Here is a 21,241-nt window from a genome sequence, read left to right on the forward strand (position 1 = left end):
ACAGCTAGAAACCAGGTGCAGGGAGGCCAGAGGCTGAACAGATATTTCAGCAACCCCAAAGGCATCAGAAAGACCACTGAGAGGTCAAGTCTCACCAAAGTGGAGGGATTCCAGCACAAGCATGAGAGTTTAGCTGAGACCCTATAATGATGAACTAGGAGAAAGGTAGATGAGAAAAAGACCAGAAACAGATCAGTAGCATCTCAGAGTCTATCTGCTTGTCAGTAGAAAATATATCTGTGAAAGAAGACATTTCAAGAGCCTCTACAATTTTTCATTCACAAAATATGAAGTTCAATGCACACTACCAAGCGTGTCAAGAAACAGGACCACATGACCAAATGCCAAGGGGTGGGGGGGAAGATGCACTCAAACATAAAGAGATGTTATATAAGACTGGAACATTAAATGAATATGATTAATATGTTCAAGAAAATTTTATGGAGTTCCCGTCGTGGCTCAGTGGTTAACAAATCCGACTAGGAACCATGAGGTTGCGGGTTCGGTCCCTGCCCTTGCTCAGTGGGCTAAGGATCCGGCGTTGCCGTGAGCTGTGGTGTAGGTTGCAGACGCGGCTTGGATCCTGCGTTGCTGTGGCTCTGACGTAGGCCAGTGGCTCCAGCTCTGATTCGACCCCTAGCCTGGGAACCTCCATATGCCACGGGAGCGGCCCAAAGAAATAGCAAAGACAAAAAAAAAAAAAAAGTTCAAGAAAATTTTAAAAAAGAATCTCACCAGTAAATAGGAATACAGAGGGAAAAAGTAAATTCTAGATAGCAGAAAAAAAAAAAGATTAATAAAATAGGAAAACAGATCAATAGAAACATCAGATGGAAGCACTAAGAAATAGGATTGAAAATATAGAAAAAAGGGAGCTCCCGTCCTGGCTCAATGGTTAACGAATCTGACTAGGAACCTGCATGAGGTTGCAGGTTCGATCCTTGGCCTCACTCAGTGGGTTAAGGATCTGGTGTCGGTGTGAGCTGTGGTGTAGGTTGCAGATGCGGCTCAGATCCCATGTTGCTGTGGCTGTGGTGCAGGCCGGTGACTACAGCTCCGTTTGGACCCCTAGTTTGGGAACCTCCATATGCCGCCGGTATGGCCCTAGAAAAGACAAAAAATACTATCCAAAAGAGAGCTGATACATCCTTAGCCCAGTAAAAAGAGGAGCATTTTACAAGGATAAAAAAGACTCTTCAGGGAGTTCCTGTTGTGGCTCAGTGGGGTAAGGACCCAGAATTGCTGTGACCTTGTGATGCGGCTTGGATCTGGCATGGCTGTGGCTGTGGTGTGGGCTGGCGAAGATAGGGTAAGACAGAAAATTTAACCCAAAGAAAATGGAAAGAATGAGAAAAGTAGGAAAAAAAATAAAACCTAGTTGTTCTTCAAAAAGATTAATAAAATCGATCAATTCTCAGAAAGAAAAGGCAAATTACCAATAACAGGAATGAAAAAAAGGTATCACTAAAGATCCTATAGTCACTAAAAAGATAATATAATACTCTGAATTTTGCCAATAGATTTAATATTTTAGATTAAGTAAAATTCTTTAAAAATGAAATGAGGACTTCCCATCGTGACTCAGTGGAAACAAATCTGACTAGTATTCATGAGGATACAGGTTCAATCCCTGGCTTCACTCAGTGAGTTAAGGATCCAGTGTTGCCGTGAGCTGCGGTGTAGGCTGCAGACACAGCTCGGATCTGGTGTTGCTGCGGCTGTGACAGAGGCATGTGGTTACAGCTCCAATTTGCCCCCTAGCCTGGGAACCTCCATATGCCCTGGGTGTGGCCCTAAAAAGACCAAAAAAAAAAAAAAAAGAAACAAGAATCAAAGATTTGACAGCTCTGTTACCATTAAAGAATCTTTAATTGAAACCATTCTTCAAAGAAAGCAATAAATTCAGTAGAATTTTGCAGTGAATTCTTCCAAACAGTAATGAGGAAACAGTGCCAATATTATATAAATTTCTCCAGCTAACTGTAAAAGATGTATTATTTCCCAAATTATTTTTTTGATGCCAGCATAGTCATGATAGCAAAACTTGCCAGGGACATAACAAGGAAAAAAAGGCCATATGTCTCATGAACATAGACCAAAAAACTCCCCCAAACAAAAATAAAATAAAACAAATTAATGTATTTTATCATGATAATAAAGAAAAAATTTTATGATCACCTCAATAAAAGAAGGGGAGAAAATCTGATAAAATTCAATGCCTATTCATAACAAATGCTCTAAATAAACTAGGAACCAATGGTAATTTCCTTCTAAAAATGAAAGAAAAAATAGTTTATAATTTTGTACAAAAATATCAAATGTCTAGGTATAAATTTAATAAAAGATGTGTGAGATATCTGCACTCAATACTACAAATCATCTTTGAGAAAAAAATTAAGAAGACTTAAAGGAAGGATATACTGTGTTCACAGATTAGATGATTCACTATTATAACGATAATCAATAAAGGAAAATTTGACTAAAGATTCAATGACATTCCAGCAAAATTCCCAAAAGGTATTTGTATTTGGAAATTTAATAAGCTGCTTATAAATTCATATAAAAACATAGAGGAAAAAGAATAAGACAGACACTGAAAAAAACAAAGTCGGAAGATTTACACTGTAAGATCTCAAAAGCCACAGTGTCTTAAATAGCATAGCAATGGTGCAAGAATATACAAATAGTCCAATGTGGAGTTCCCACTGGGGCTCAGTGGAAACGAATCCAAATAGTATCCATGAGGATGCAGGTGCCATCTCTGGCCTTGCTCAGTGGGTCAGGGATCTGGTGTTGCCATGAGCTGTGGTGTAGGTTGCAGACGTGGCGTGGATCCTGTATTGCTGTGGCTGTGGCGTAGGCCAGCAGTTGTAGCTCTGATTCGACTCCTAGCCTGGGAACTTCCATATGCCGTAGGTACAGCAAAAAAAGCTCCCCCAAACCCCCAGATAGTCTGATGCAACAGAAGAGAGTTCAGAACAAACCATACATATACGATCACTTAAAATGAATATGCCTGTGAAATGCAGTGAGGGAAGGACTGTCCTTCTAATAAACAGTGCTAGGATCACATGTTAAAAAAAAAAAACACAAAACCTCAGAACTTTACTATTATTACCTAATAATAAACACAAAAATAAATTAGAGAAGATGCATAATTTAAATATGTAAGTTAAAATAAATTTCCAAATGGTACAAGAAAAACATACTAATGACCTTGGGATAGGCAAAAGCATCAGTACAGACAATGCACTAAGGGTATCGGCCCTAGAGAAAAAGAATCTTGGCGAGCACAGTTCTTGCAGCCCAGGGAGGTGCACTCAGAGCAGGGAAGCTGGTGCAGCACCCGGCCATCTCCTCAGCAAACGGTCCCAGGTCCCAGACGATTTCGACCTCATTTTATTCCACACCTACATTTAGCAATCCTCCTTCTAATGAGTAAATTTAGCAGTTCTCCTTCCTTGATAAGAGAAAAGGACACCTTGGCCAGTACACATCAGTATCTTCTTTTCTAGAAGGTGAAGAGTAAGCTATTGAGTTGAGTTTCTGGACCTGTAAATCTCAGGAACTGACTTGGGAACATGGTGCCCAGTTCTTGAAACAGCCGCTCTGTGAAGTCCTAACTGGGTAGCCTCCTGATTATTTCAGATCAGAAGGTGACAAACTACAGCCTGGAAGCCAAATACAGCCTCTTAGAGGCAGCTTTGGTAAATACTGTTTTCTTGGAATGCAGTCATGTTTATTCACTTACACCCTGTCTATGGCTGCTTTCACGTTACAACAGCACAGGTGAGTGCCTGGCAGGGAGGTTGCCTGGCCCACAAAGCCTTCGATGTTTACTCTCTAGTCCTTCACTGAAAAAGTGGGCTGAGCCCTGCTTTAAGGATTTCTTCCTCTCATTTCATAAGTGCCAGAAACTCTGTCTTTATTCTGGAACAGAGCTCATTTCCTCACTTCTCCGAGGACAGAAGGACTTGCCCCCTGGCCCAACTACCTGAGAGACATGCAGAAGAGGGAATGGCACACAGTCACTAGCTATCAACTAACTGCTATAAATCATGTTTTCAAAAAACCGAATGCAGTCAGAAAGCCAGACTTTATTAGCTTTCTCCTCTATAAGGTTCCTGAAGTTTTACAATTCTTAAATCTTCAGTGGTCTCGAATTAACTTTTGGCAAGTTCACCATCTCTTTTCAATCCTAAGTTAATAACAGTTATTACTTACAACTGTAGGCCTGCAGCTGTAGCTCCGATTGGATTGTGCGGAATAGCATTAATACAGGTTCCACATTTTACACTCCGATATATGCTCCCCCCGCAAATTATGACTTTTTCACTTGGAGGGGGTGTCATTTTATGTTTAACAGCAATAATGTATCAATCATAAATCCTTTACTGCAATTCTTTGCTACTGAAATTGCCCCAATCCAGTTACTTCCCATCTGATAGGTATGAAATCAATTACTTTTCTCTTTCAGAACAGCAGCTTGACAAAATCCAAACTAAATATAAAACAAAACAGCCATAAATACATAACTGGTTTTCTTTCTTTCTTTCTTAAAAAGAAGGAATGAAAGCTTTAAAATGAAAGCTTTATATGAGAAGTCAAATAAGAACTATGATAATGTACAGGAAAAAAAACTGAACAATTTATGTTTTAAAATATGGTAGTATTGTCAAGGGGAGGAAAAAAAAATACTGAAAGAGAAGAAAATAAATGTCTTCCAGAGACTCACACAGCTATAGAGGAAGCATGAGCAAGCAGAAAAGGGGAAAAAGAGAACTAAAAGTTAAATCAATTCCCTATGAAAAATTGTTTTCCCAAATTCTACGAAATGATATTCAAAAGTATTGAAGCTATAGGAGGTCCTGTCATGGCTCAATGGTTAGTGAACCTGACTGGCATCCATGGGGACTCGGGTTCGATCCTCAGTGAGCTGAGGATCCAGCATTGCCATGAGCTGTGGCATAGGTCGCAGACATGGCTCGGATCCCGTGTTGCTGTGGCTGTGGTGTAGGCCTGCAGCTATAGCTCCGATTGGATCACTAGCCTGGGAACCTCCATATGCTGCAGGTGTGGCCCTAAAAAGACAAAGACAAAAAAAAAAAAAAAGTATTAAAGCTTATATGGTAGAGGACCAGAATATTGCCCGTTCATGACATCAACTTTAAATAACTAAAAATCTTACTGAGGAAAAAAAGAACAACAAAGTATAAAGGTCCATATATTACACAATAATTACACAAAAATGTATATAAGCCACCTATTAGGTTTTACCTGAATGCGTCCGAAAATGCATTTCCAGACTTGATTTGCCTTTAAAAATTTTCTTACAAACATCACATTGATGAAAGGTTGCTTTATATCTAAGAAAATAAAAAGGTTTGAGTTTTTAAATATAACTGTAATAAATAACAATGAAAATGTTACAACTTCATATATAATTCTCACATGATTAAAGCACAGAATTCCAAAGGAACACGGAACTACTTTTTTAAGTATCCACCTTATCTCTGGCTCTTCCTCCCCCAGTTATATTCAACAAATAAATCTATAAAAGGATGTCCTTTGATGTTCAAAATTAAACCACTTAATTTTAAATGGCTAATTTTAAATTTTAAGCCACTTTAAATCCTTGAACTTTTGAATTGTTATTTCTTGCTGTAAAAGATACCAAAGGCAAAATTACAGAGACGGAACAAAATCAATGATGTGGGTAAAAGGAAGCGGACTGCAAAGGCGCCTGGTGGAAGTTTGAGGGGTGATAGATTTATTCTATGTCTCAGCTTGTGGTAATGACTACACACTTGCATGCATTCGTCAAAATTTGCAGAACCATACACTAAAAACAGTGAATTTCTCTGTACGTAAATTGAACCTTAATTAAATTAAAAAAAAAAAAACAACAGATGCAAAGGTGCAGTGAAAAGAAACTGCAGTAGTCACAAAATTTACATTCATCAAAAGGTGACTCTGTTTTCCTGGGTACACATTATAAAATAAATACTATAAACTTAGAATTTACACCTAAATAAAAAAGAATTAGACACCGGTCCTGTATTTTTATTGCAGATTAACAGACATAAAAAGCTATAAATTAGAAAACTGACAGAACACTGTAAACCAGCTATAATGGAAGAAAATAAAAATCATTATATAATATTAAAAAAAAAAAGCTATAAATTACTCAAAAGTTGGAGTTCCCGTCGTGGCGAAGTGGTTAACGAATCTGACTAGGAACCATGAGGTTGCGGGTTCGGTCCCTGCCCTTGCTCAGTGGGTTAACGATCCGGCGTTGCCGTGAGCTGTGGTGTAGGTTGCAGACGTGGCTCGGATCCCGCGTTGCTGTGGCTCTGGCGTAGGCCGGTGGCTACAGCTCCGATTGGACCCCTAGCCTGGGGAACTCCATATGCCGCAGGAGTGGCCCAAGAAATAGCCAACAACAACAACAACAATAACAACAACAACAAAAGACAAAAAAAAATTACTCAAAAGTTAAGTAGCACCTAAGACAACATGTTTGTGAGTTAATCCTAAACTCAAAATTTAGGTGTAAGGATTAAGATATTTGCAAAATAATTAGCATTTCAGTGGTAGTTACGAGAAAAGCTGTAGCATCTCACCTTGGAAGAAGCACATACATTGAGAAACAAATCAAACACAGGCTGCCGGGAAGTTCTCTAAGACAGCTGGGCCCTTAACATATCTGAGGTCTGGCATGTTTAGCATGTTGTTATTAATATTAAATAGCCTAAGATTTCAAACGCCATCCTCACTTTCTGATTCATCCAGCTCAACATTTACAAAGTAGCTACAGAGACACCCTGTCTCCCAGAAACTTCTTCTAACTGATGAAAGGGACATTTAAAAAGATAACATGGATTCAGTGAATTGGGAGTGGCAATGAACTCAGCAAGTGTCTCATCCCGTTCATATCCACGGTAAATATAAACAGAGATACAAACAGGGTCTCCACAGGCTCATGGAGAAAGAAGCAGTGGTTCTCACCCAGGGGCAATTCTGACCCCACGGGACATTTGGCAATGCCTGGAGATGGTTTCGGTGTTCACGACTCGGGGTAGGTGGGTGCTACTGGCCCCTGTCACCTAGCGGGTACAGAGAGGCCAGGGAAACTGATAAACATCCCACATGCACAGAACACTGTACCCCGAGACCAGGAATGATCAGTACTGCAGCCAAGAAATCTCAGTCTGTACTATGAACAGTTCTGTTCTGAACACGGATGCACTCGAAACATTTAACCTGACTCACAGGGGATGTAGGAGGAAGATAAACTGCAAGGACCTGCGCTGGGTCAGGTTCAAGGTGTTCAGCTCCCTGTTCTCACACAGACACCCAAGAGCAGAGGGTTCAGCACAGGAGGGATACCCGTCCAAATGAAGCAGAGATGCCCAGCATGAAAGGATTTGAGACATGTCTACTGGGTGCAGCAATAAGAACGCGTTCTGACGCAGGTGGAGAGGGAGGGTGAGGTCAGAGGTCACAGCCCAACAGCTGCGGCAGTGACGGAAAGTGAAGCAGAGGCTACGGAAGTAGAGCCATCGTTGAGAATGTTGGGAAGAAGAGACACTGGAAGGAACTGGGGGGAGGAGGGGTGCTTGTCCTCGTCACTTCCCACATTCTCTCGTTGAACAAGCCGCTTTTATACATACACTCACCTCCAGATCTTTATACACAGCCAGACGCCACTCCTGAGACGCAGACTCCCATCTATTGGATTTTAGTTTCAATGTGCATTGACAGCCTCAAAGGCAGCACACACCCAACAATTCCTCGACACCTCTGTTAGTCTCTAACTCAGGGAAGACTAACTCAGTCTCTAACTGCATAAATGAGTGAAGCCACATTTTCCAAATGACAGACGCATGCTGTTGCAATATACGCACAGGCTAAAAATCCACTTCAGAGCACAAGATAGACCAAGAGACTGACCATAAAAGAGGATGAAAACTTCATCAACTGTGTTTGCGATTCCACCTTGCACCCACCCTTAAGAAGGACCACTTGTGGTAGCCAAGAGTAACATCCACGATTTCCTAAGGTTACTGTGTGGCTCTTCTCCTTTGACCAACGATGCCCCTGAGTGAGCCAAGTGCTCCTCATTTACTTCTGGGTGACACGTGACGGCACATATGATGATCCAGTCGTCTTCTATTCAGCCATTCATGAGATTTACAAAGATACAAAACGAAGCCACTCTTTGAACATTTGTTTTGCTTTGTAAAGTTGTTATTTTTCACAAAACTGCTATTTACATAGCATACGGCTATGTTATTATTTTAGGTGAATTAATAAGTACTTGCTTTTTCTCATTTTAATTTCTAATATGATTCCATCACTTATTTAAACAATATCGTTATTTTTATATCATAATTTATATAAATAAAAGCCCCTGAGGTACTGAATAATTTTGAAGAGTATAAAGCAGCTAAGAAAAAGGTTATAGAATCTCTGGGGCAGGAGAGTCTGCAGTTCTAGTTTCCACCCACTCATACAATATGTTGACGTTCTTATTTCCTTTTTCGAGAGTGTCACGTATATCTTTATATCCCAGCACTTAGCAGTATTCCTAGCATCTATGGAATACAAGAGTTCAATGACTACAATGAATACATTGATTTAATGAGTGCAACACTGAACAAAAATCAATGAAGGCAACAACAAACCAATACACGACAATGGAAAAAAGGACTACAACTCAATACTCCCTACTCTTCTTCAAACTGATCTGCCACTCACTACATTTACATATACTATGTACATTTGGTTGATCAAGTTCAGCATTACACTAAGTTTTCTGGCACCTTAGACCACATTTACTAACCATTTGCTCCAAATAACTAGTTCATGAATATGAATTCCTTGAACATTTTACACGCAACAACTAATCTCAGTTAAACCTGGATATCTAAATTGTAAGGAAAATTTGATCTCCAGGAGTTCCCATCATGGTGCAGTGGAAACGAGTCTGACTAGGAACCATGAGGTTGCAGGTTCGACCCCTGGCCTCGCTCAGTGGGTTAAGGATCTGGCATTGCCATGAGCTGTGGTGTAGGTCACAGACTCAACTTGGATCCTATGTTGCTGTGGCTGTAGTGTAGGCCAGCAGCTACAGCTCCGATTAGACCCTTAGCCTGGGGACCTCCATACGCCATGGATGTGGCCCTAAGAAAAGCAAAAAAAAAAAGATTTTCAAAGTCAGCATATGCTTCCTTCAAATAAAATACCATTTTAAAAGCTTACTGTGATTAAAAAAGAGATTTAAATTCTGACTACAAATATTTCCCCCAAATTGCTGTCATACTAAGTACAATGTATAGGCAGTATATTTACTTATATTTAGCTCTGCAAGAACCATGCAACCAAACATACATGAAATCCCCAAAGGATGCTAAGATTTTACATTAATCAGACACTTCGACGTCTACCACCTAGCCTCTGAATCAACTGAAAATGAGTATGACAAGTATGTTTTGTTCAATTCCTTGAGGTCTGCAGAGAAGCTATAGAAGCTACAGGAAGAGAGCTGGGTAACCCACCCCAATTAAACGAAATAAAGGATGAGATGAGTAATAACTTCGCTCCGACCCAGACTGAGTGGAGGCGACGTGGACGAGATGCTCTGCCCTCTCACTTACTTTTGCCACACCTTCTCCCCAAGGTGCACGCTCTTGTAATGAACAGTGAGGTGGTCCCTACGGCCAAAGCACTTGCCACATTCTTCACATTGATGGGCCTTCTCACCTGAAAGACCCAAATACCTGGATTACAATGTGCATTTCAGGGTTTGGGTTTTTTTTTTTTTTTTAATTTTTAATTTTTTTATTTTTTGTCTTTTTGCCGTTTCTTGGGCCGCTCCCGAGGCATATGGAGGTTCCCAGGCTAGGGGTTGAATCGGAGCTGTAGCCGCCGGCCTACGCCAGAGCCACAGCAACGTGGGATCCAAGCCGTGTCTGCAACCTACACCACAGCTCACGGCAATGCCGGATCCTTAACCCACTGAGCAAGGGCAGGGATCAAACCCGCAACCTCATGGTTCCTAGTCGGATTCGTTAACCACTGAGCCACGACGGGAACTCCTCTTTGGGTTTTTTTTAACCCCTAAAAACAAATTATCCAACAGTAAAATACGATGGTAGAAAGTAAAGCCACCCTTTACCTGGCCCTTACATTCCTACTCAAATACGTGTCTTCAATGAATCTGTACTTATTTCCATGGATGTGAATCCTCTTCCCCACTTGGAGAAGCAGTCAGCAGCCTTCTGCTGTAGACTTTAAATCCTGACTTTGAGTGTAACAGAGTAAGAGAAGTGAAAGGACTTCAAATCTCAGGATTGTTTTTAGGAATATGTAAGTCTGGATACCAAACACTTCGAATGAACATACACTCAATCAGGATGAGGCTGTCGTACTGTTTACAAAAAGGACCTGAACATTTTCAGATCTTTGTACTTTACTTTTAAAAGATTTTTCAACGGTGGGGATTTCTTATATTTGCAATGAGCCAAAATACAAAGGAAAATTCTAGACGAGTCCGGTTTGTCATCTCTCTTCTTCTATTTCCATTACAAAGGCCTGGCCTTTAAAAACCCCTGTCTCAACTTAAGACTTGTGTGCGATTAGACCATGTGACCTCTAGAATTACGAATTTAGAACTCTCCTCCTGAAAATGGAAATGCATAATTCCAGCAAAAAAGTCATCAGACATCTCTTTAGCATCTCTTAAAAGTGGTAATAACACCCGCAACCTGCCTCATCGGGATCATTTAAGTATATGTTATATCTGTTGCATACTTTCAATTACATTTATAATAATAATAATAATCACCTGTTCTACTGTGCTCACAGAGATGGCTCTTTCCCATTATTGTGCTCATTAGCTGGCTCTCTTAGCACTTCCTGAACATCAATCTGAGAGGAAAATATGAAAGAAATCCCCCAAGTACAAAAATTATAAATACAGTAGAAAGATCTGAAATTGATCAGGATTATTAAGGTACTCGTCCAAAGACAGGATTTCAAAAATTTACTAGTACACAAATTTTAACGCTCCAATGATAATAATTCTCTTCAAACATCTAAGTTTTGCTAAGTTCTTTCAAATCCAATCAAAATGAGAAATATTATCTTGGCTTCTCCCTTCAGAGAAGTGCCCACAGCAATTACTGCACACATCCACATAACATGCAAAATGCAGATTTTGAGAATCTGATGAAAACAAACTTCAAAAAACATTCTGTAGTCATGAAGTGTAACCATTTTGGTTAAAATTACAGTGACCAAAAAACACGTCATAAAATTATGTCCCTTTCAGACATAATCTTTTTAAAAAAGGTTTTCAGAATGGGCATCACGAAGGGGTGATCAAATATACCAAATTGTTTAAATTATAGCCAGCACAAATATGATGTGGTATATCCTTTTCAGGTGCTTTTGAAAAGGATTTTGGAAACATCATTACAAAACATGCCTCACCTGAATGTATTTTCTTGTGCTTTGTAAGGTGATCGTGGCGAATGAACGTTTTCCCGCATTCGTCACACTCATATCTTTTATCGTCATGATGTACTCGTAAGTGAAGTCTATAAAGAAAAAACGTGAAGACCATTGACACTAAGGACACAGAAGGACAAACCTGATGAACTCTAAATGACGAAAGCTGGGCTGTTTAACTCAACCATGCTCATTATTATTAATTAACAATTCTTTGCTCCATTTCTGACTTTCAGGGTCCGTCTCACTTTCATCACATGACTCCAGGGTTCCCACTCACCTCTTTGAAAAAAGCACTTCGAAGTTCCCATCATGGAGCAGTGGTTAACGAATCCAACTAGGAACCATGAGGTTGCGGGTTTGGTCCCTGCCCTTGCTCAGTGGGTTAACGATCTGGCGTTGCCGTGAGCTGTGGTGTAGGTCGCAGACGCGGCTCGGATCCTGCGTTGCTGTGGCTCTGGCATAGGCTGGCAGCTATAGCTCCGATTCGACCCCTAGCCTGTGAACCTCCATAATACCGAGAGAGCGGCCCACGAAATAGCAAAAAAAAAAAAAAAAAAAGCACTTCGACATCCACTGCTTCTAAATGACATTCCTTCCTGACATTTAAGATCCTAAATCTCTTTCCCGGAACCTACCAAATGTCCAGAGTCATCGTCTGATGTCACAGGGGGAGCAAAAAGAGGAGTGGACTGGATGGAATTAGAACTGGACCAATGGGGTGGGTGCACAAGTGACTTAAACACAGGGGACAGCTAAGTACGAAGGAGTCGTCCTACTCTGGACAACCGACACCACTCATCCACTGACAGTCGAGAATTTCAATTTTATACATCATCGACAGACAACCACATTTCACTATTTTTTTTTTCACACTAACCAAACAAAATGTGGCTCATTTTAGAGTCACCCAAAGACAGATTTTAAAAGGTTACTGTAAAAGACGGAGATTAAAATTCATTTCACTTGAACTGTTTTTATCCCCACAATCCTCCATCTACATGGCTCCTAGTGAAACAAACAGCCTTCTCAGTCAAGTGATCAAAACAGATATTATTAACTCTGCTATGACTAAAACCAGTAAAGGGACTGGACTATTATCTGAAGGGGAAACATTCTGTTTAAACTTAAAAAGAGGTAAATAATAAGTGAAACTATGAAAGTTAAATTCCTAAGAATGTTAATAAAAATTAAAATTGTACACAAATCTCCAAGTAGTCACCTTTTATTTAAAAAAATCATTTCATAAATTGCAACTGTGGTCAGCAGTCAGCTACAAAAATAGTTGCATAAGTTATAATTAACACACAGAAGACATTCTAAGATTGAAAACAGCAGAGTTTTCAATTTTGTCATATTCTCAATTACTAAAATATTCTCTGATATTAGGAGTAAAAAAAGACAATGACTTTAGAACATAAGAGTTTTAATGAATTTTGATTCAAAGAAAAGTAATAAATACCTAAATGACAATGACTTAATACAGGAAAGTAGTCAGCAAACTTGATGACAAGGAAATATTTTAAAAACATTTTATACCACAGAGTGAAGACAAATATGAAAAGGTGTAATGCAGGAGCACAAGTCGATACAGTGATGTTTTCTGCACAACTGTGCTCATTGTAAGTGCTAAGACATGTTTTAATTCATCAAACAGCTGATGCAATGACAAGAAAATAGAGTTAAAATGGAGTATAACTTTATCTCAATATGGGGGAAAAAAATGACTTGACCTACCTGTATGAGCTTCCATGACGAAAACTTTGCCCACAAATACTACAAAGATGAGGCTTTTCTCCACTGTGGATTCTCAAATGTTCTTTCAAAGTAGTTCTGTATTTAAAAAATATATATTCAGCTACAGATTTTTTATTTTTCTGATTTCCAGAAAGCTTACTAGAAGAAGGGTGTTCCAGTTAACAGATACTTCTGCCTATATTTTTGCTACAATAATTTTGCTCTTTATTAGATTAGCTGCACCAGCATACAAACATGTTTAATATGTCTCTTTCCCTAAAAAAGCAAACAATTTCACTTTGGCCTTCTTTGCCACTTGTTTGTTCAAAGATTGAACATACAGCTTAAGTAAACTTCCAAGAAAATCAAATGAAAGATGCTCAAATGTCACTGTTAAATGAGGTAAAAGTGATGTAAATTTTAGTGAAGGGTATTTAAAAATATGTAAGAGATCCAGTTTATCAGCACCATTCCTTTCAAATATGTGCTCAAAACTCATTCAAAGAATGATTTAAGGCAAAAACAAAAACAAAAACCAAAAACACTTTACAGGTGCTTGAGATTTCCAGATATCAATGTGAAAAAAGGAAACCATATGAAAGCTCTAACAGTTACTAGTCCTAAATTCTCCAGCCCTACTGACCTGGAGGGGCTCCTGCTGCATTTCCTACAGTCTAACATTCAGAGATTTCCCATGTATGTAACTGCTGAGTTAGGATGGACAAAGTTATTTTGGGGGGCTTCTAACCATCACTACCACCTGTTTTGGGTTGGTTTTTTTTTTGGCTGAACTCCTGGCACGTGGAAGTCCTCAGGCCAGGGACTGAACCTGCACCACACAAACCAGTGACAACACTGGATCCTTAACCTGCGGAGCCATCAGGAAGCTCTAGTATCACCTGGTTTTTGTTTCACTCTCACCTTCTGTGGTGCATAAAGCCTGAATCTGAAATGAAGGTAGATCTCTGCCAGTAGGGGGTGCTCTTCCACAGGCCCACCAATGAGATCAGTGGGTCTGCAGGTACACCCAGCTTTGTGAAAATACCCCTGAAACTACCCCTCGACCCCTCCCTACCTAGTAAGTAATTAAAAGTAAAAGGATAAAAAGTTTGTTTTGTTTTTGAGTTTGTTTGCTGTTTGTTTTTACAGAAAGATAGTAAGAGGGGAAAAAGAATTTATAATACATGAAATAAACTTTATAATCTACTGATCTAAGTTTTCATATAAATGGAGCCTAATGATTTTCCTGCCATTGTACCCATTTGTTTTTTCAGGAAAGTGGCATTTTTATTTTATTTTTTTTAGATTATGGAACTTCCACATACTGAAGAGCACAAATATACACACACTGTTAAAGAATAGTGTTATTTAAAAAGATAAGCAGGGTAAGACCACAGCCATTGTCGTCCCTTAGAACATCTCCACATGCTCCTTCCTGGTCTCATCCTCCCCACATCCCTTTCTCAGAAATACCTGTTTATGGAGTTCCCATCATGGCTCAGTGGTGAATGAACCTGACTAGGATCCACGAGGATACAGGTTCCATCCCTGGCCTTGCTCAGTGGGTTAAGGATCCTGCATTGCTGTGGCTGTGGTGTAGGCTGGCAGCTGCAGCTCCGATTCAACCCCCAGCCTGGGAACCTCCATATGCCGCGGGTATGGCACTAAAATGGCAAAAAAAAGAAAAAAAAAAGAAAGAAAAGAAATACCGGTTTAGGAAAGTATTCCCTTCCTCTGCTTTATACATACATAGTACACATGACTAAACAATATACCATTATGTTTTGAAACACTGAGTAGCAAGCACAACCCTGACAATACCACTGCTACTGGATGAAGTGCCCACAAAGTAATACAAATAGGGTCTTGGCATCAGGCTGGCTGCAGCTTCCCTGAGCATTAGCACTAGCCTTCCCAGCATGTCTGAGGGCAAGGTCATGACCAAATACTGCAAAGCACAGGGTTCATCACAACCAGAGCATCTGACTGGCTGGAGGGACCTGGTCCTGGAAATCTGGCGGGGACACAGTCAAAGTGAGTATGCTGTTGCACACGTTCGGCTTTTAGGCGTACCGCAACCTAACTTCTAATTCTCACGGATGGGTCAAAAATGAACAGTTCTATGAAGTGAAGTGAATGCTGTCAGTTAATCCAAGCGGCAGGGCATAAAAATGACAGCAGGAAGCCCTTTAGTGCGCAGCAGCACAGAGATGAGAATCTGGGTCAGGAGCGGGTCACGGGAGTTGCTAGTCCATGGGCATGAAGTCTTGTTATGCAAGATGAGCAAGCTGGGGAGATCCGCTGTAGAGCACGGTGCCTGCAGGTACCACCCCTGAGCTGCGTACACAGACTTCTGCTAGGAGGGCAGCGATCCCCATTCACTCTCCTCGCCTGAGTTCCCTCCGGCTCCTTCCTGTATCGGAATTCCTATTCTCTGCAGCCCTGGTCTTCCTCATGCTGGGGAAGCACACCTTTTAGCTGCTTCATCAGAAAGATGACAGTGAAGGCTAATTTTGCGACATCATGAAAAATATCTTTGTTGTCCTCAGAACTAACAATGTGACTAGGAACAGAATTCAAGCTGGGAATTTATCTTCTTTCAGCTTTGGAAGGTACAATCGCAACATCGCACTTCCAGTGTTGCTGTTTGGAGAGAAGTCCAAATAACTAATTCATAATTCAGTGTATTTGACTTTTTCTCTAAGAAAAAAACAGAAGAACAGAGAAGCTCCCCTTTGCCTGCAGTTCTGAAACAGCAGAGTGGTGTACTTCCGGGCAGGTTTATTTTCATCTAGTGTCCTAGGCATCTGATGGGGCATTTCTGTCTGGCAACTCTCGTCTTTCAGTTCTGGGATACCATCTTGAATTCAATTTTTTTTTTAATTTTAAATTTTTTTATTTAAGTATAGTTGATTAACAATGTTGTGTCCATCTTGAATTATTTCAATAATTTTTTTTCCTTTTTCTCTGTTCTTTCCTTCAGCCCTCTTGCCTGGTTCTCTAGTTTCTAACCTTTATTTCACAATTCTGTATCTTTTTGCTCTACTTTCTGGGAGAACCCCTCAACTCTGTCCTGCGGTCTGTAAGGTCTCTACTTTGTGTATCATGCTTTGAACTTCTGGGGGCTCCAATTTGTTAAGTCAGTGACTCTTTTGTCTAACATGTTTTTCCTGTTTAACGGATTTTATATCTTCAACTGAGGATATTAATAATAATTGCTTAAATCTTTTTTTTTCAAGTTTTCTTCTTCCTGTATAATCCATTTCCTTCCAGCTTTTGTTTTGTTCGTGTGTGTGTGTGTGTGTGTGTCGGAACCAAACTCCCATGTTAAAGGTTCTCCCTCTGGGTCTTGTGAGTCTTCCCTACAGGTTCATGATTAAGGATTATGTGAGATGCGAAAAAGAGATGGGTCAAAGAGCAGGGTGGGCCTTGAGGCCTCGGAGTTTCATGGTAGGTGATCTGGGTGTATTATTCACCAGGGAATGTATGTGTCCTTTGGTTGCTTCTGATTTCAGGGAATTCTTTTCTAAGGCGCTGCCTGGAGGGTAAAATCTAAAAGCTGAGATGTCAGCAGGGACAAGGCCTGAGCTCACTGCTCTCTGCACTCAAGCGTACAAGGACCGGAGTACTCCATCCACACACCTGCCCGTGGAGAGGGCTAGTGTCCAGCAGCAGTGGCCTGTGTGGTGATGCAAGAGAACCCGACGATCTAACTTAACTCCTACAGCAGTCTTGACTCTAGCGCTCCTCGCTGTGCCTGGCCTTCACCCGCGCACACTCCAGAGGTATGTGAGCCTGCCAGATCCCGGACCTGTGGTGGACGCTGGGATGCAAACTCAGTTTGCAGTTTCTCCACGGCCACTGTGGGACTTGTCTTCCTTAGACCTGCCAAGTCAGGTACTGCTGATACACCTGCTTTCCAGCTTCTAAACTGGTGCTGCTCTTGTCACTTTTCTCTTCTCCTGCCTTTGCAGCTTATGTCTTTTAAATAAATAACCTTTAATGTACATTTAGGGGGGTTTCACAAAGAGACGAAATGATACCTATGTTAAATTCACCATCTAAATCTGCAAATCCTGACTTCATATCACCTTCTATAACATTTTATTTTTTTATCCTTAGATGTCAAATTAAAGCATAATGCAAGTATCTTGTGTCTTGTGTTACCCTAATCCTTATAAAATACATTGATTAATTATTTCTACGTAACAGTACCCCGGATTTTTCTGGGTGTTTAGACAATTTCTCACCTTTCTCGTACTGATTTTCCGCAGATAAAGCAAGTCCATTTTCTCTTTCCACCATGGGTACATTCTATATGGCGTTTCAAATTTCCAGTGTCATTAAACTGGCGACCACATATATCACATGGAAAAGGACCTAGAAAGGAAAAAAAAAATAACGTGCATCTAAAGTTTAAGAAGAAATACTAAATTAAAATTTGTGTGTTATAAATTCATACATACCACCACTAGTGAATATATCGTAACATGATCAACTATAGTTTTCGCTTCCCTTCTAGACTAGCTATTCCCAGCAGACAAGTTACAATCATCTCTAGATACCTAGAGCTGAACATGGCACCTAATATAACTTATTATATTAGATAATATATGCTACATACCACATTTCTGGGGAAAGGAGGTAATGAGAAACTTTCAAAGAATGAACAGAGAACTGAAGGGAATTCATGGTTTGGAAATGTACCGTTCCTCCTTATAACCAAAAAAATTTTAATGATATTGTTTAGATCAAAAACACCGTGGTATGGAGTTCCCGTCGTGGCGCAGTGGTTAACAAATCCAACTAGGAACCATGAGGTTGCGGGTTCGGTCCCTGCCCTTGCTCAGTGGGTTAACAATCCGGCGTTGCCGTGAGCTGTGGTGTAGGTTGCAGACGCGGCTCGGATCCCGCGTTGCTGTGGCTCTGGCGTAGGCCGGTGGCTGCAGCTCCGATTCGACCCCTAGCCTGGGAACCTCCATATGCCGAGGGAGCGGCCCAAGAAATAGCAACAACAACAACAACAACAACAAAAGACAAAAAACAAAAACAAAAACAAAAAAACAAAAAACACCATGGCACAATTCTGTTCAGTCTTATGAAATTAAACACACCTTTTTCACAGTAATACTGACATTAGCTGGATTCAAAATTTCACCATGATTTTACCAAATAACAACCGAAGAGAAGACAAGAGTTTTACTGAAGGGCAGACTGAAAGGATGACAAAAGATGTATGACAAAGAAGTACAGTTGGCTCACTGTGCAGCCCCCATCTGTGGATTCAACCAACTGCAGATAGAAAATATTTGAAAGAAGTTCTGGAAAGTTCAAAAAGCAAAGCTTGCATTTGCCATGTATTAACAACTATTTACATAGCATTTACATTGCATTTATAATTATTTAAATAGCATTTACACTGTGTCAGGTATCATAAGTAATCTAGAGATGATTTACAGTCTCCGGGAGGATGTGCATAGACTCTATGCAAATCCGACACTGTTTTGTACCAGGAACTTAAGCACCTTGGACTAAGGTAGCTGGGAGGTCCTGGAACCAACCTGCACGGATATGAAGGGACACCTGTATTCCTTATTGCACAATACAGCCTTGACTATAGCTGAAGGCAGCTGTTCTGTCACCCCTTCCCGAACAAAACACTTCAAGGTCCTTCAAAAGTTTTTCAGATGACACGATTGGAAGGCCCCATGCTGGAATAATTACCCACCTCTAGAAGGAGGTTAACATCCATCTTGAATGCGGTATCCATAAATGAATGCACTATTCCAGATCAATTAAAAATCAGTGAGGTGATTACCTTCCTAATTCTGAACAACACATTTTTATGAACATACTTTAAAACGAGAGCTGTGTTTGTCAGTCATATGACACTGCTGGTTCAGACCATGTCTAAAAAGCCTCTGCTATCTATTAAAAAGCCACCCTGAGAGTGAGGAGTTTGGATTCTGTACCATTTTATGGCGTCACAATCCCAACGACGAAAAGACTGTTTCCAGGAGCACAGCTTTGCATTTACTTATAACTTTTTTTTTTTAAGCATAGAGGGTTTTTTTTTTGCATTTTTATTTTCTGCTAATCAACTACCCTAGCTTAATGTTGTCTGGCATACTCATAAAGTAGGTATTTTTCTCTAAGTTGTCAATTAAAACACTGAATAGGACGGAGAAAAGGCTACTTGGGATGATAATAATTCATCCTTGAGATTAGGTCATGAATGTGCCTAACTGTGCTACCATCTAGAACACAGGTCTCCATCTTGGCCAGAAGCATGAGGAGAAAATTCATCAAATGCACTACTGAATTCCAAATACACAAGGTTTCTTGCACGCTCTGAAAAAAATGAGTTTTTTTCCCACAACAAAAACACCTATGCCAGGCACTCACAAACCTATCCCACAATCGACAGTAAATGAATGCAGTTTGACCATGAACACATCTGCCCCCCCGGCCCAAACCTCACAAAAACCCTGGATATACTCATTTCTAAGAACAGCAGCAAATCCACACCTTCCTGAGTTATGTGGCTTCCTCCCAGGGAGTCCACAGCAGCCGCCTCCTCCAGCCCGATGTCGACGGTTGCTAGGATGCTCCTGGAAAGAGAAATCTGCTTACCCAGATGGAACTTTTCCTGATGCTTTAATCGTGCAAATCGTGATTTGAAATGCTCTTCACAATAGGTACACTTAAAAGGTTTATCTTGAGAATGCAGAATCATGTGTTCCTCCAAGTGCGGTCTTCGAGTGAAAGATTTCTTACAAATCTTAAGAGAAAAATGCACATAAAATGTAAGGGGACTTGAATTTAAAATAAAAAGTCAAAGGTCATGATGAGAAGCAAACACAGAAATTCAAGTAGTCAAATATCTTCCAAAAGAAAAAAACTTACTAAAAGTATAATCGACTAATGGTGCAGAAAAATATGCCTTGCGGTAATTATAGTAAGACATGATTTTATTAAATTGGTTACTAAAGGCAGCTGAATTTCAACGCCTTGCATTTATAACAGGCTAAATCCTAAGATTATATAGTACTCTTACTATCTTAATCCTAGTCAACATTTCTAAATACATTTAATTTATATTTTATTTTTATTTATTTATTTATTTTTGTCTTTTTGCTATTTCTTTGGGCCGCTCCCACGGCATATGGAGGTTCCCAGGCTAGGGGTCGAATCAGAGCTGTAGCCACCGGCCTACACCAGAGCCACAGCAACGCGGGATCCGAGCCGTGCCTGCAACCTACACCACAGCTCACGGCAACGCCGGATCATTAACCCACTGAGCAAGGGCAGAGATCGAACCCGCAACCTCATGGTTCCTAGTCGGGTTCGCTAACCACTGCGCCACGACGGGAACTCCTTAATTTATATTTTAAATCAATTATATGTCATGATAAAAGCTTTTACCATGCTTGCCATATATCTGATTAGGAAAAGGAGTAAGAAACCTCAGAAAAAATACTTAAAAGTGTATCTCTTGAAGCTGTAAGGAAGACTATAGACACGACTTTAAAAAGAAATTTGGCAGATGTCAGATTCAGAAAGAGACAGGAAGGGGTGCTCTAACAACGACACAGGAAGTACCATACACCACATATAACAACGTGGCAGCGTGTGTGTCATACACCAGGCATAATAACAACACAGAAAGTACCATACACCAAATATAACAATACAGCAGAGCGTGTGTCATACACCAGGCATAAGGTTAAGTAATTTGTGCATTATTTTACTCAATTCCCACAATAATCCTCAGCAGATATCATTATTATCATTTTATAGCTGGATAATAAAACTTAATAAGGAGAAGAAACCATCTTACACAGATCCAAATAATTAATAACTAACTTTGATTCCTAGAAGCTGAAATCAGAGAAAGGGTAAGAACGTTTCTGTGTATGTAAACTGAAGCCCAGGCGTAAGGAAGACTAGATGATAGCTGGTGACTCCTTTAAACAATGTTTACCTAAAT

General features: G+C 40.2%; 1 protein-coding gene across 5 annotated transcripts in view; it reads right to left on the reverse strand.

Annotated features, from left to right (window-relative positions):
• The window catches only part of ZBTB41 (zinc finger and BTB domain containing 41), a 45,275-nt gene that overhangs the window by 10,005 nt on the left and 14,029 nt on the right, over positions 1-21,241 (reverse strand). For 3 of the 5 annotated variants that reach the window (XR_007131171.1, XM_047754721.1, XM_047754720.1), the window contains exons 5-10: positions 19,780-20,032; positions 17,502-17,631; positions 13,252-13,347; positions 11,497-11,603; positions 9,660-9,765; positions 5,278-5,366 (exon numbers count right to left, since the gene is read on the reverse strand). Coding sequence is in view for 4 of the 5 variants with exons in the window: in XM_047754721.1 (XP_047610677.1) it covers positions 5,278-5,366; positions 9,660-9,765; positions 11,497-11,603; positions 13,252-13,347; positions 17,502-17,631; positions 19,780-20,032 (781 nt within the window). In the remaining variant the exon portion in view is untranslated. Of the gene's footprint in view, positions 1-2,831; positions 3,512-5,277; positions 5,367-9,659; positions 9,766-11,496; positions 11,604-13,251; positions 13,348-17,501; positions 17,632-19,779; positions 20,033-21,241 lie in introns of those variants that run through there. The other 2 variants (XM_047754723.1, XM_047754722.1) reach the window with 2 other exon arrangements.

This window comes from Phacochoerus africanus, chromosome 12, assembly GCF_016906955.1.
Source record: "Phacochoerus africanus isolate WHEZ1 chromosome 12, ROS_Pafr_v1, whole genome shotgun sequence".
Lineage (NCBI taxonomy): Eukaryota > Metazoa > Chordata > Mammalia > Artiodactyla > Suidae > Phacochoerus > Phacochoerus africanus.